The following is a 15,246-nucleotide window of genomic DNA, read 5'->3' on the forward strand; positions in this document are numbered from 1 at the left end:
AGCTTGGCAGACCCTGCAGAGCCTGCTCCAAAGTCCGGTTGCCTTTCCACCCCACAATGCAGCCCTGCCACTCTCAGCTTCCATTGAGAGAATCTTCTTCTTTAAAAAAAAAAAAAAAAAAAAGATTTTATTTATTCATTTGAGAGAGAGAGAATGAGCCGGCACATGAGCAGGGAGAGGGGCAGAGGGAGAGGGAGAGAGAGAATCCCAAACAGGCTCCCCGCTCTGCGGGGCTCCATCCCACAACCCTGAGATCATGACCTGAGCAGAAATCAAGAGTTAGAGGCTTAATCTACTGAGCCACTCAGGTGCCCCAAGGATCTTCTTTCATACTTGAATGAAGATCTCCATCCAAAGCAAGCTTCCTCACCATCTCTATTCCTCACCTCCTGTCTCTCTGGTCCTGGAGCCCTCACGTCATCATTGTCACCCTCATCTCATGGGAACCTCTGCTCTTTGTTGAGTGGCTTTTCCATCTCAGGCACTGTGCTAGGAGCTTATCTTAGGCTCTTTGGTTCCAAGCTGCAGAAACCACATAAAGATGGCTTAAGCCATAAATGGCAGGTTTATTAAAAAGATGGGGAGATTTCTCATTGAATACTAGGGCAGAAACTCTGGTGGCCCTCATAGGGAGCTAAATCAGCTATTGAAATCCTGCCAGGAGCCAAGATAACCCCTCCCTGGGCCACATCCTCTGTTTTCTTTGCTTCTCATTGCAGATGACTTTCTTTGTCTCTTTGTGCCTCTGGTGAAAGAGTGTCACCCCTGAAGGGCCACGTTTTCATCATGTCATTTTAAGCGAACAGGGTCAATTAAGCCAGAATCTCACATAATTCTCAATTCTTGAGAAACGAAATCTAGTTGGTGCAGCATGGGTCATGTGTCTTCCCAGAATGCATTCAGGTCCACAAACCAAGCTCAGGAACCCCCCATGTCCACCTTAAGGTTAGGCCAGAAACAGTTCTACCAGAGAAGTGTCACTTTATAATGGACAGACATGCAAAGAAAAAAACTCCAACCACCACCCCTGCACCTCTACTGCTGTTGCAGCAAATTCTAAAATACTACAACTGGAGGAGCCCTTAGAAACCATCGAATCTAGACCTTTAATTTCACAAGGGATGAAGCCGAAGTAGAAGTAAGTGAAGCGATTTGCCTAATGTCACTTAGTCAATACTCAGTAAATATTTGTTGAACGGAAGAAGATTATTTCTAAAGAACTTAATTTCTGAAGATCTTGAACAAAGACTAGTGTCTAAACCTTTGAGGTCAGAGTATCTTGGATTCTGGCTGAGAGATTAGAAATGGATTTGATAACAAATCAGTGTATGACTAATATCCCGGCATTGTCTCCTCTTCGTTGTGGGTTTTTGCGTGAGTGAGGAACATGGCAGCATCAGCCAACGTGGTCCCGGGCCTTCCAGGGGAATCTCCCATGATGGACAGTTAGAAACAGGCAAAACAGATGCTTGCTGCTGACCTAAAAGACACCAATTCAGTGTGGAAGCTGTTGATCTCAACTGTTTAAACCTCAGCACCGTTCCCAATCTGGCACAGAATTAATCCCTTAAGAAAGGGATGAAAAAAATGCCATTCAGCACAACATAGTTTGTCATCGCATGCATAATGCAGACTTTCCAGTTAGAATGCTACAATTTGGAAACTTTCTTCACAGACTGATGAGAGAGCAATTATTTTAAAGAAGGGAAAACTCAGTCCACTGGGTTTGCCTCAAGTCACTTCTGACTCAAGCCGCAAAGACAAGAGTTTTGAAAACATATTCACTATTGAATTTTGTATCAAAACACCAGCAAGGAGAGCAATTAGTTGCTGTAAACTGAACCCCGGTAATCAATGGTATGCAGCCAGCCAGAGCATTTATGGAAGATGTAAGCAAAATCACATCTGCTAATCAATTTAAAAAAGCCCAGCACTTCACTGCTTTTAAGGGAAACTCCACAATGAGACTGAGGGAAGATGGAGGAGACAACGTTTAATATCACCAGGCGTTTCATGCGGTGCTCATTAGGGAGAGGGGTTTGTGGCAACAGCTAAGTACAGACCTGATCTGCATCAATAGATCCTGGCCAGTGGCTTGCTTTATCCAGCCCCTTCTGGAAATGGCTTCTGATGTCCGGGTGAAGGTGTGTTAGATGTAGGGGGATATGTTTAAGGAACGCCTCTCCAATAAGGTCAGAGGGAGTGTGTCTGTCCTGAGGGAGCTCCCTGAACAAACATTCCTCAGCAGATTATAAATCAGAAGTACCTCTGTTCTTGTAGGTACACAGACATGGGAACAGACTGCTGGCAAGGGTTAGTGAGGGAGTTGGTGGGTTTTTCAGTTGTGCCTTATTTGAACAGAATTCCTCTCCGTGGAAAAAAAGAGAGTGAGCCAGTTTTTCCTTTAGTGTCCTTAGACTCTGCGTGCTTTTCTTCAGTTGAATCAACAAAGGGATTTTTCATTCCTGGCTAAGCCTAAATTCCAAGCAAATATTCATCCAGGCACATGAATTAGAATCTTTCTTAAAAACTCCAAAGTGTAGGTGGCTTGATCACCTGAGATCCATCAGTGTCCCTGTTCCACTCAGGAGTCACCATGACCCCACATTTCCAGCCCCCAGGGACTCTTAATAGAGGAATAGAAAGGCGATGTCTCAACCACTGTGTGCGTTTGGCTGCTGGTCAGAGAAAAGAATTTAGGCCAGGAGAAAGTATTGAAGTAAAGATCGATAGAGTGAGCTAATAAAAATTAATATCTTCAGCGTGCAAACTATGATAGGCAGTAGATTAATATCCTTCAAATATAGAGGGCATCTTGTAAGTCATTAACAAAAGGATAAATATAAGTAGAAAATGGGTAAAGTGTTCAAGTTCAATAGTAAGTAAAAAGCTGCAAATTAAAGTAATGAAATAGATTTCATCTATCAAATTGGCAGTATTTTTAAACATAATACGCAATATCGGCAATGACGCACAGAAGCAGGCATTTGTTATACATGGCTGGTAATGTGAGTATAAACTAGTACAGACTTCTGTTTGGGGGTGGGGGGAGAAGTGTGTAGCCTTTTGTAATACATATCAAGGCCTCACCTACTCTGCCCCAGGAGTTTCACTTACAGAAAGTTTCACAGGCAGTGGTCATAGATTTAGCATAAGAACGTTTCATCACAGAGTTTTCCTAGCAATGTAATATTACCAACTACCTAACTGTCCAATAATAAGAGACTGATTAAATAAATCGTAGGACATCCATAAGGTGAAATTCTGTGAAGCCAGTACATATGATGAGAAAGCAAATTTGATAGATACAAAAGAAAGGTGTTCATAATAAATCATTAAGCGAAAGAAACAAGTTCCAAATAATTTGCACCGTCTGTATGTGTTTACAGAATTACTAGAATTACAGGTGATCTTCATTTTAAAATAAAAATCTGTCTTGAAACAAGTTGGAGGACTTTATAGAAAAAGCTCCTGAGAGACAAAATATGCACTACTTTAAAAATTCTTTTAATATCCTCTCACTCCAGGAATTTCTACTAGAGCATTTGTGATACTTACTTATAATTGGTCTTCCTTTTTATCTTCTTCATATTCCATCTCCTCAGGGCAGTCTTTTTCCATGAAATATTTTGAGATCTGGTTAGATTCAATCTCAAAAGGGCCAGATTATTTTCCTTTGGATACACTGGTAGAAACACTAATTCATGATTATCCAGAAGGATAGGGATTATGATAAACCTGGCTCTCCATAAATAATCCAAAATCCCATTGGGGAGATAGCCTCAGCATTGTTTCCCAAAAAGCCTGTCATACCAGGGTTGTTAAGTAAAGAGAATGATTAATTAATTTGAAGATTTTTTTTCTTGTTTTTAATCTACTCTGGCAGAGTTGTAAGTTATTTCAGTCCAGAACATGTATGGAACATACACTATGAACAGAATCCTTATGTTTGGAGTAGAATTTTTTTTTAATGAGAAGATCAGCAGTCTTTCTATAATTTTTATAAGAGCTAGACAAACATAAAAACAAAAATTACACTTCTAAAAGTTACTCAAAGTAAATGTAAATTAACAGGCTAACTGCATAAAAGTGCTAAGAAACTAGAATATTCAAGGAAATGACTAATGAGGGAAATGATTCACTTTCTTTCTTATCAGGCAAGCTGGTATAATCTGAGAGCAGAATTATTGGACACCTAAAAACAATAGGGTGGGACCCTGTCTGATTCATTCAGAGTACTTTGAGAGATTAAATACCCAGGCGAACTGAAGGGAATACTCGGGTGAATTAAGGTGGAATGTGTTTCTGCTTTACTTAAAAGATGAATTCCAAAATATTAGGGAATGTGGGTTTTGTCATTGATAGCAAACAAAATTACACTTGAAAACAAGGAACAAAAGGTAAGGGGAACACAGTGTCATTTCTAATCCCCGGTAACAGCATTATTGGGGACACTAAACTGAGCTTGTGCAAAGGGTTTTTATTGATGATCATTGCAAGATCAAGGGCAAATAATATGAACTACTTTTGTAGAGTGATAGTTTGTGGATTGTAAACTGGGACCCAGGTCCATAAATGGGGAGTAAAGGAAGCACTCAACAAAGGGATGGGCTTTGGTCAGGACACCAGGTTCAAACCCTGTATCTGCCAGCACTGTTTGAGCATAGACATGTTACTTAACAGCTGTAAGCCTTACTCTCACCATCTGCAATTTGATGGGAATAATAATGCTTGCTAAGGGGATTTTGGAAGCCCTTAATAAGATAAATTATATAGAGCACCTAACATAGGGCCTGGTACACAGTAGAAGCATTAAAGAAATGTTGGCCACTATGATAGTAATAATCATCATTATCACTGTTGTTACAAATAGATATTCATTGAGTGTAGGCTCGGTGAGACACCATGCTGAGTACATGGGTATAGAAGGATCAATAAGACATAGGCACTGCCTTCAGGGAGCTCACTATCTGTTCTGGCCATTGGAGGAAGCAAATGTGTGTGACCAAATGTAAAACAATAGATGGATATTCTGTATGGGAAGGACTTTTGAGGCTGAAATCATAATTATTTGTTTGTTTTTTCTTTTTGAGGCTGAATCAGAAAACAATGGCCTCTCATTTCCTGCCACTGTGGCACTTTCAGAAGCAAAATGCTGGACTGTTGTCTAATCCCGTATTACAATACTTAGATTCTTTTCTCTTATTCTTTTTTTTTTTTTAATTGAGGAGTAACACACATACAGGGCACAAATCAACTGGATATTTACTGTGTGCATACCCATGAACTACCACTTGGTCAGAATCAGCACCCTTCCAGCATCCTGGAAGGTTCCCTCATCCCCTTTTGCAAGCATTACCTCTCTCAGAGGTAACCACTGTTCTGATTCCTGCCACCAGTGATGAATTTTGTCTCTTTTGAGCTTCATGTAAATGGAATCACATAGTCAATGCTCAGGTTCTTATCTGAGCTAAAAAGGAGATATGAGGAACAGAACCCAAATAATCAATCTCTAAATAATAAGAAAGTTTTACTAACGAATAGATGTTTGTTTGTATCTCCAAATCAGATCATTGTACCACAGCCATGCAAGAAGTCTGCTAAGAATGAGAGGGAATCTAAAACATGATCATTGAGGTCATTGGGGCATACTAGTTATTATCAGTCAGGAAGCACAGATTCCCCCCACGAATGCTAGTCTCAAGCATATTACCTTTGGTCAGCCCAGGCAACTGGAGATTAATCAGGAGGGAGGATCTGGGGACATCTCTCGGATAAGCCAACCTGAAGAGCATCGCCACTCAGGGGACAAGGGCTGCCTGAGATTGGGTGACTGGTGAAGGAAGTTCCTAAAGAGACATGGCTCTCATTGCACACTGACTCCACCTCCTGTCACCAGACTTTTGCCAGGGATTCACTTCCTTTCTCCAGCTCTGGAAGCGTTGGGGGCGGGGGCAGGGGGCAGGGAAGGAGGCAGGAAGGAGGGGTAAAGTAGACAGGGATTCCCTTAGGCCTACAGCCTCAGGAAGCAGCCAGTTAGAACATTCACAGCATTCTTACATACTTTCCTTGTTCAGGTTACTACTTTGGGACTGCGATGACCGAAGCTACAGCTACTACGTTGAGGTCTCCACCAACCAGCAACAGTGGACCATGGTGGCCGACAGAACTAAAGTCTCCTGCAAGTAAGTTATGTCTTCACAGAATTGTTTCCAATTTAAAAGACAGTCTTTCCGATGGATTCAGAAGGTTCTAATGAAGATTCATGGCATCACCAAATTAGATTCTTAGGTGGAGGTTGAAAACATACTGATGATCCTTTACTAAAGTTTTGACTATTAAGTACTTTGATGAGAATTTATTTTTTTTATGTGATCAAACAAGCTTTCCTTGTTTGGTGGTTTGAACTTGACTCTTAGAAATGACATGTCCCCGAGCAGAGAAGAGAAGGATTTCCATTTGCAATCGTCTCTTGGGTCCCTACCCCCGATACCACACACTACCCTTTTAGAACTGTTTTCTTCCTTACAGAATTTTGCCGATGCAATACACACTTTAATACTTATTCTGGGACTCCGTTCCCCACCCTCATATCATTCCCGGGGTTACCTTTAAATATTTCTCTCATCTCAGTGCCAGCTACACTGTTACCTAAATGAAAGAAAGCTTGATATCCTAGGCCCCTAGTCATTTAATGCATATGGCTTTGGGGCTCCGTTTGCATTTACATTGTTGTGGGGGGAAGCTAAGAAGAAGGATCCTGTGGGTTCTGAACGGCCTGAGATCATGACTACATGTGTATATACCCATATAACTCACTCCGATCAAAATTACCACATTCCCAGCATCCTAGAATCATACCTTTTCTCAGTCATTACCTAAAAAGAGCTCAGTGCCTTTTTGGGTAGAGCCAGATTCTCTGGGAGGCAAGATAAAGCAAATAGCTGAGATTTCTTTCTTTCTTTCTTTTTCTTTTCTTTCTTTCTTTCTTTCTTTCTTTCTTTCTTTCTTTCTTTCTTTCTTTCTTTCTTTCTTTCTTTTTCTTTCTTTCTTTCTTTCTTTAAGATTTTATTTATTTGAGAGAGAAAAACAGAGAGAAAGAGAGCACAAGTGGGGCAGGGGTCTGCAGAGGGAGAGGAAGAAGCAGACTCCCCACTGAGCAGGGAACCTGATGCGGGGCTTGAGCCCAGGGCCCCGGGATCATGACCTGAGCCCAAGGCAGACGTTTAACCGAGTGAGCCACCCAGGTGCCCGAAGATTTCTCTTTTTTTATTATTGAAATATGATTCATATACCATATAATTCCCCCTTTTAAATGTACAATCCGGTGGTTTTTAGTGTATTCACAGAGTTGGGCAATCATCCCTACTATCTAATGTTTCAAACATTTTCATCACCCCCAAACGGAAACCTCCTACCCATTAGCAGTCTTTCCATTTCCTTCCGGTTCCCACAGCCCCTCACCCCTGGTTATCTCCCTTCTGTTTCTATGGATTTGCATATTCCGGACATTTCGTATACACAGAATCGTATAGTATGTGATCTTTTCTTCTGGCTTTTTTTCACTTAACATATACTTTTGTCAAGCTTCATTCATGTTGCAGCATGTATCAGCACTTCATTCCTTTTTATGGCTGAATAATATTCTATCCTATGGAAAATATACATGTCACATTTTGTTTATCCATTCATCATTGGATGAACATTGGAACTGTTTGCACTTTTTGGCTAAAATAAGCATTTTTGCTATGAACATTCCCGTGCAAGTCTTTGAGCATATGTTTTCAGTCCTCTTGAGTATATTCCTGGGAGTAGAATTGCCGGGTCTTATGGTAACTTTGTGTTTAAGTTTTTGAGGAACTGCCAGACTTTTCCACAGCAGCTGCACCATTTTGCATTCCCACCAGCAATGCAGGAGGGTTTCTTGCCAGTACTTGTTACTGTCTATCTCCTTGTTCACAGCCATCCTAGTGAGAGTGAAGTGGTGGTTTTGGTTTGCATTTTCCTCAAGGCAAATGATGTCCAACATCTTTTTGTGGACTTACTTGGCCAAGATTTCATAACAGCATTAATGATGACTTGTTTGATGCAATGTCTGACACCCTTACCATCGTTATGATAGTAATCAGCATAGAGCATGTTTAATGCTTCCATTGGTTAAGGTGACACTTGCTAGATTCAGAACCCACAGGATCCTTCCTTTTAGCTTTCCCCCACAACAATGTAAATGCAAATGGAGCCCCAAAGCCATATGCATTAAATGACTAGAGGCCTAGGATACCAAGCTTTCTTTCGTTTAGGTAACAGTGTAGCTGGCACTGAGATGAGAGAAATATTTAAAGGTAACCCTGGGAACAGGGTTACACAGAAAGTGGCCTCAACATTCCAGTGCCTTAACACAGTAGTTTATTTCTCAGTCATGTAGCAGGGAGTATGGGCGTTCCTGGTTCCACAGGTGACTGAGGAACCTAGGCATCTTCCTTCTGGTGGCTCTGCCATCATCTGGGACCTCATCAGCATCATCTGCATCTAGCTGGCAAATGGGGAAAGAACAGAGAAAAGGTATACCTGGTTCTTCTGAACAGCCTTGGCCTGGATGTAGTGACTGTCCCTTCCACTGGCATGCGATTGAGGAGAAGCAGTCATTTACCACACTAGATGCTGGTAGGGCTGGAAACCATAGTTCTCGCTGGGCAGCCACTTCTCAGCGGAGCATACATCTCGTAGCCGTCTCTGCCGTTGGATAAGAAAACTAACAATTATTGAGTAACTCGTATTCTATGACTTTGCTGTGCTTTGTCTCATTTTGTCCTGAACATAAAACACCTTGTGGAATATTGTCCTCATTTTATAAAAGAAAAAATGGAGGGCTCTTTCCTTTATACCACGAAGCCTTACTAAGGAGGGCTAAGCCCAGCTAAATGAAATGGAAACAGGGAAATGAAATGATTAGCTCATTTCCAAGCGCCTAGAACCCTTTTTGTACAACAGGAAGGCCTTCCAGGCCCATGAACAACTGCCCATATATCTTTTCAGAGCCATTGCTCACTGAGTATACAGCTCACAGGCCAGACCCTCTGCTTCCCCATCTTTTCCACATCTCACTGGTTACCATCACCCATCTTGTCTGTCATTTTATGTGTTATAAATTAGATGCCTCATCTCTTTATGTTCCCCTACTGAAGGTGTGGTACAGTATGGGTTTTTAACAAGAACCTGTTGGCTAACTACTGACCCAGGTATATATCATAATGGTTTTATAGTTATTTAAATGGTTTTTTCTTGGGTGCCTGGGTGGCTCAGTCATTAAGCGTCTGCCTTTGGCTTAGGTCATGATCCCAGGGTCCTGGGATCGAGTCCCACATCGGGCTCCCTCCTCGGCGGGAAGCCTGCTTCTCCCTCTCCCTCTACTGTTCCCTGTGCTTGTGCTCTCTCACTCTCTCTGTCAAATAAATAAAATCTTTAAAAATAAATAAATAAATGGTTTTTTCTTGATTCAAAAATGCATTCACTCATTAGATCCCTCCCAGTAGCTTTTTTTTTTAAATTTATCTATTTATTTATTTGAGAAACAGAGCAAGGAGCGAGAGAGCACAATCAGGGGAAGCAGCAGAGGCAGAGGGAGGAGCAGACTCCCCGCTGAGCAGGGAGCCTGACGCTGGGCTTGATCCCAGGACCCTGAGATCATGACCTAAGCCAAAGGCAGACACTTAACCAACTGAGCCACCCAGGTGCCACCCCCACCCACCAGTAGCTTTGTATTGAGTCATCAACATCTTCCCCCCTACTTCTTTTGGTATTTTGTTTCCATTAGTTGGTGGATTTAAATAATTTATATGTTTTTAACCTTCTGCGTTAGCACTTATATGCTACAGCAATACGTGTTTTTACAAATTAATAAATAAATAATATATTATAAGAACAAGAATAGTAGCAAGAAGGCAAGTACCTTTTAACCCCCTAAGAATCAATGGAACTGAAGGTTATGACTTTATGTTTGGAGGCATAACCTGAATCTTTTGTGCCTTTCATTTTTGAGTTAGGTGTTAAGAAATATAGTAGAAGATACACAGACAATAAAAGAGGAAAGCCTTTCCTTTTTAACTAATATACTCCAGAGCAGTCCTCAAGAGAGGATTCTATTAGCTTCAAAAATTGTAGCCTCCCTTTTTGAAATAAAGTATGTGAGTCATGTTATAAATGAAATTCTATAGGATCTTTAGAGATCACAGCCGTGCCTCTTGATAGCATTCTACCTAGTCAAGAAATCAAAGGACAGATTTTTGCTGTCCTCTGAAAAATATCTAGGAAATGAGATTCCCCAGTGTCTCCTCGTAAGACCCTCTACTCCTGGAGCAGGATATTTTCCTTTATTGCTATGCTAAGTCCTTTCTGCTACAGTTGGAGCTTAGCTTGTTTTACTCTCAGGATAAAGGCTTATTTTCTATCACAGATAACCATATTTTTGTATACACTGATTTGAGGTTTTTTCAAATTATTCAAAAATTATTCAGCTTATTCAAAAATAACTGATACATAACATTGTGTAAGTCTAAAGTGTACAGTATAATGATACATATAGCAAAGTGATGGCCACAGTAAGTTAGTTAACACATCTGTCACCTCACAGTTTTCTTTCTTGCAATGAGAACCCTTAAGATCTACTCTCTTAGCAACTTTCATATATGCATTTACAAAGTAGTCACCATGTTGTACATTCCATCCCCAGACCTTACTGATCTGGTAACTGGAAGTTTGTGCTTTTTGATCCCCTTCCCCCATCCCCCCGCAACCCTCTAGGAACCTCCAAACTTTTCTCTGTTGCCATAAGTTCGTTTTTTTTTTTTTTTAGGATTACATGTTTAAGTAAGATCATACAGTATTTCTCTTTCTCTGTGTGACTTTTTTCACTTAGCATAATGCCCTTACCATTTATCCATGTTGTTGCAAATGCACTAACTGATTTTATAAAATTACTTTTTACCCCTCTTTTTTCACATCATCTAATCCTATACCCTTTAGCCTTATTCCAAAAGACTTCACCTTCCAATCTTTGATTCCTTTTCTCTACTGTCTTCTAAATTGTTGAACCCTAAATCTGTGTCAATACAGTAAGAAACCAACATCGGCTTTTTTAATTATGAATGTAAAACATGCATGGAAAAGTAATTTAAGCAATACAGAAAGATATACGTGAAAAGTAAAATTTTGCCTTCCCATCTTCTGTTCCATTCCTCAGAAGTAACTGCTTTTGACTATTTTTTTAGTTTTTTTTTATTTTATTTATTTGAGAGAGAGAGAGAGAGAGAGAGCACATGAGGGGAGAGGGTCAGAGGGAGAAGCAGACTTCCTACTGAGCAAGGAGCCCAATATGGGACTCGATCCTGGGACTCCAGGATCATGACCTGAGCTGAAGGCAGTTGCTTAACCAATTGAGCCACCCAGGTGCCCTATTTTTTTAGTTTTTATAATGTCTCAACTATAAATAATATTTTTATATCTGTGTTTATTAATTTATCAGCTTTACTAACTCCTCGCTATAAAAATGAGGAATTTAGCTTACTTAACTTCTCGTTTTTTGTTACATTTTTCTCTTTAGTTCTGCTGACTACTTACCTTTTAAAATTAACTAATATACTTAAACCTCTATATTTTGATCCATCAATTATAGATAGTATTCCTTGACTCCCTACTATGTATGAAGAAATTACCACCCTACATTTCCTCTTCTCTCTCCCCATCTTCTGTTAACTGTCCCACCACATTGACATTGTAAAGATTTACAACACTTATTTTCTGTTCTGTAACTTATAGTTAAGCCTTCCACGTGTTAACTATAAATTGGTCTTGAAAAGGGAAAATGACTAAAAACTCATTATGATATTGTGATTTGTAAACACTGTTCACTACAGATCTGTAATTCATTGGATGTATAGTGAGGGAAATATGTCACTAAACTTGTGTCCCTCTTGGAAGAATTGTACTATGTTATCAAATGGATTTGATTTTCTTACAAGTACTCAGAATTAATCCTCATATAATAAATAAATAGCTTCATATTAGCTAGCTTTTTGTTTTCTTGGAGTTTCTAATTGCCTCTTTTTCCTTTTTACAGAGGTTTCTGAGGCATACTGTTTGTTCATTTATTAATTTTAAACAGACTGCTTCCTAGGCCTACTATATAACTAAAATTTCTTTTTCTTTCCTATCTAGGTTGATTTCACTCTTTCTTGGATGTGGGTAAAGGGCTAACAAAACCCTGTTTCCTTGGCAATGAGATGCTGACCTTGGGCCCTGTTACCTTTTTAGATCTGTTCCCCTGAAAACCTGATAGAAAGGAATGTCAGCTATTAGGCAACATTGCTTATGATGAAAATTACCCCTGATTGGTAAATTGCATCTGGCCTGGGAGGACTGTAAATATCTGGTTGGAAGCCATAGCTTTCTTTGGGTTTCCCGAGTGTGATGACTTTTGTGACTAGGCACATCCCTTGTGAAAATTCTGGGATCTTTGTTCATGGAGCTATTACAAGAGATAATAGCTTCAATTCGGAATATGAGGCTTCTGAGCAGAGTGGTTCCACACCTGCCCACTCTCACCTGAGCTGTCATCTTGCATGCCTGTGGGAATAGCTCCTATTCGGTGGTATCGACCACTGCAGGGACTCCCACTAAGGAGATATGCCTGCTGTTACTCTAGTGGCATAGGGTTTTCTTTCTCTCTCCTGGGTGAATCCGAAGCCCAATAGGACTTTGTTGGGTCTCAGTCAAGATCTCTCATAGGCACTGCACAGAGTAAATGTATTCAGAATTGTTTTCAGAAACAAAGGGTATGTGAAAGGCAAATTTTCAGAATTCTTGCATGCCTGAATCATAGTTTGACTAGGTATAGAACTCAGTTCCTTCAGAATTCTGAAAGCTTGGATTTATTGCCAAATAGCATCTAATGTTACTGATGAGAAATCTCATAGAATCTGATTCTTATTACTTGTAGTAATGTATTTTTCCCTGTAGAAGTCTTAGGATCTTCTCATTGTTGGAGGTGTTAAATTTCACAGTGATATGACTGGATGTGGACCATTTTGATTTATCCTGCTCACTTCGCTTCAATGTGGAAATCTACCCTGCTCCCTCAGATTTATAAATAATATTTCATCCACCTGCCATTTTCTAGAAATTCCCCCAAATCTTGATTTGCTTATATCTTTCCCTCCAGTTTGCCACACCTTTATGAGTGTATTCCATTTGTATTTCTTTGATGTCACCTCATTGGTTTCCAGGAAGGGAGAAAGATCAGTGTGTGTCATCCATCTTCAGCCTGAATCCCCAAAAGCTCTACTACATGGGCTGTTGATACTCCCCAGTGACCCCAAATCCTTTTCCTTTCTTCCTTGTGCCTAGCTATCCCTTTCTCATGTTACATAGCTGTCGTGTTTACTGCCAGCATATATTCCTTAACATATCGACTCCATTCATGTTCATTTTTTAACCATTTCTTCACTTTTTCATGGTCTCGTTGACTGACAATTTTGTCCACAGAAGTGCTAGTCATCTCAGCCATCATCGCGCCAAGACTATGCTCTTGGCAAACGTTTTGGCAAATATAAATTACTAGCTATAAAGAATTGATCATTGATACTACTGAAATTTTTCTTTTTCCACTTAAGTATTCTATAGCCATAATCGAGAATTACCTAGGATTTCTAGTTTTTAGCTGAATTTTCACACAAGCTATCTGCCTGCCAGATATACTATCTGGATTCCCTCCTAAATAAGTTTTCTTCTCCAACTTCAGCGTTCATTAAAAATGTTGTCAAGAGTTTTTAATAACTTAAGAAAATACATAGTAAGATATTTTTATTTTTATTATTATTTTTTTAAAGATTTTATTTATTTATTTGAGAAAGAGAGAATGAGAGACAGAAAGCACAAGAGGGAAGAGCATCAGAGGGAGAAGCAGACTCCCCGCCGAGCAGGGAGCCTGATGCAGGACTCGATCCCGGGACTCCAGGATCATGACCTGAGCCGGAGGCAGTCGCTTAACCAACTGAGCCACCCAGGCACCCTATAGTAAGATTTTTACAAGTATTATCACAAGTAGGAAAAACAATATGGAAGAAGAAAGCCAGATGGAAATACACCAAAATGTTGTTAATGGCTGCCTCTGTGTACTGGGATTATGTGAATTATTTCTAGTTTTCTATATTTTTGACCAATTTACATATATTTCTTTTACCATCAAAAAGATGACTTTTTTTGAAAAAGGTGTTTTTTCTTGCTGCAGTCATAAATGTTTCTGTAGATTTGTAGTTTGTCCTTGCTGTTATTTGAGCAGCATATGTTGGCAGAGTGGCATGGTTTATTCACTGCCAGGTATAAATTAAAGAAATTAAATAAGTGCTGTCCATAGCAATATCCTAGTAGCTTTTTGGAACCTTGAAGCCACTTACCCCAAGCACAAGTTGTGCTTCCCTGAAAAGGACACCTGAGCCACATTTTCCTTATGCTGCTTCTCCCCTTGGGCCTCTTAAGGCCCAGTTCTGTGAGAGTACTTCCTCCTTTTGCCTTTCCCCAGGACTTCAAAAGTCCATTTCCACCCAGGGTTTCCCTTCTCAGAGGGGCCCGTCCTCCTTAAGACCTTGGAGCACCCCTGTGGGTCAGGCAGTTTCCACAGCATCTTAATTTGAGAAAGTTTCTCCCTTGTGCCTTCCCTGAGAAGCATTTTGACAGCCTCTGTGTCACCTGGAAAGGCTTCTGTGGGGTCACCTCACCTTCTCCCTGGTCTTCAGCATGATGTTATTAATATCACAGAATATCTGTGTCCCCCTTGCTGAGTATACTGTCATTTAGTCCTGGGGAAGGACAACCTTCTGTTCTGGGATCTGTTTCTGTGCTGATGCTATTTATTCACCAGGAATCTTAGAAAGGGAGTCATGTTTCTTTTTCTAAGTGCTGCAGTGGTTGAGGACAATGGGATAAATTAAAGGTGGAGAGTTACAGCCTCAGAAAACTCTTCTAAAGTGTAGCAAGATTGAAAAATGAGACATTTGAACCTGGACCATTTACCTTGCCTGTGATTTTGTGCATCTTCTTGGCCATTGTCAGTGCTAAAGTTGAAAAAGCTTTCTTTCTGCCAGGTTTGTTTCTTAGCCTGACCCTTAACAAAACAAAAATCTTGGGCTGGTTCCGGGAGGTCGCTGCTAACCATGTGACCTAGGGGTTGTGCATAGAGGGCTTGCCCTGTTA

General features: G+C 40.3%; 1 protein-coding gene across 5 annotated transcripts in view; it reads left to right on the plus strand.

Moving 5' to 3' along the window:
* The window catches only part of BTBD9 (BTB domain containing 9), a 432,378-nt gene that overhangs the window by 348,700 nt on the left and 68,432 nt on the right, over nucleotides 1-15,246 (plus strand). For all 5 annotated transcript variants that reach the window (XM_028120529.2, XM_028120530.2, XM_028120531.2 and 2 more), the window contains one exon: nucleotides 6,078-6,185. In XM_028120529.2, the coding sequence (XP_027976330.1) occupies nucleotides 6,078-6,185 (108 nt within the window). The remainder of the gene's footprint in view (nucleotides 1-6,077; nucleotides 6,186-15,246) is intronic.

Source organism: Eumetopias jubatus, unplaced genomic scaffold, assembly GCF_037043125.1.
Source record: "Eumetopias jubatus isolate StellerSeaLion01/CBP00866 unplaced genomic scaffold, mEumJub1_p1.0 scaffold_6, whole genome shotgun sequence".
Classification (NCBI taxonomy): Eukaryota; Metazoa; Chordata; class Mammalia; order Carnivora; family Otariidae; genus Eumetopias; species Eumetopias jubatus.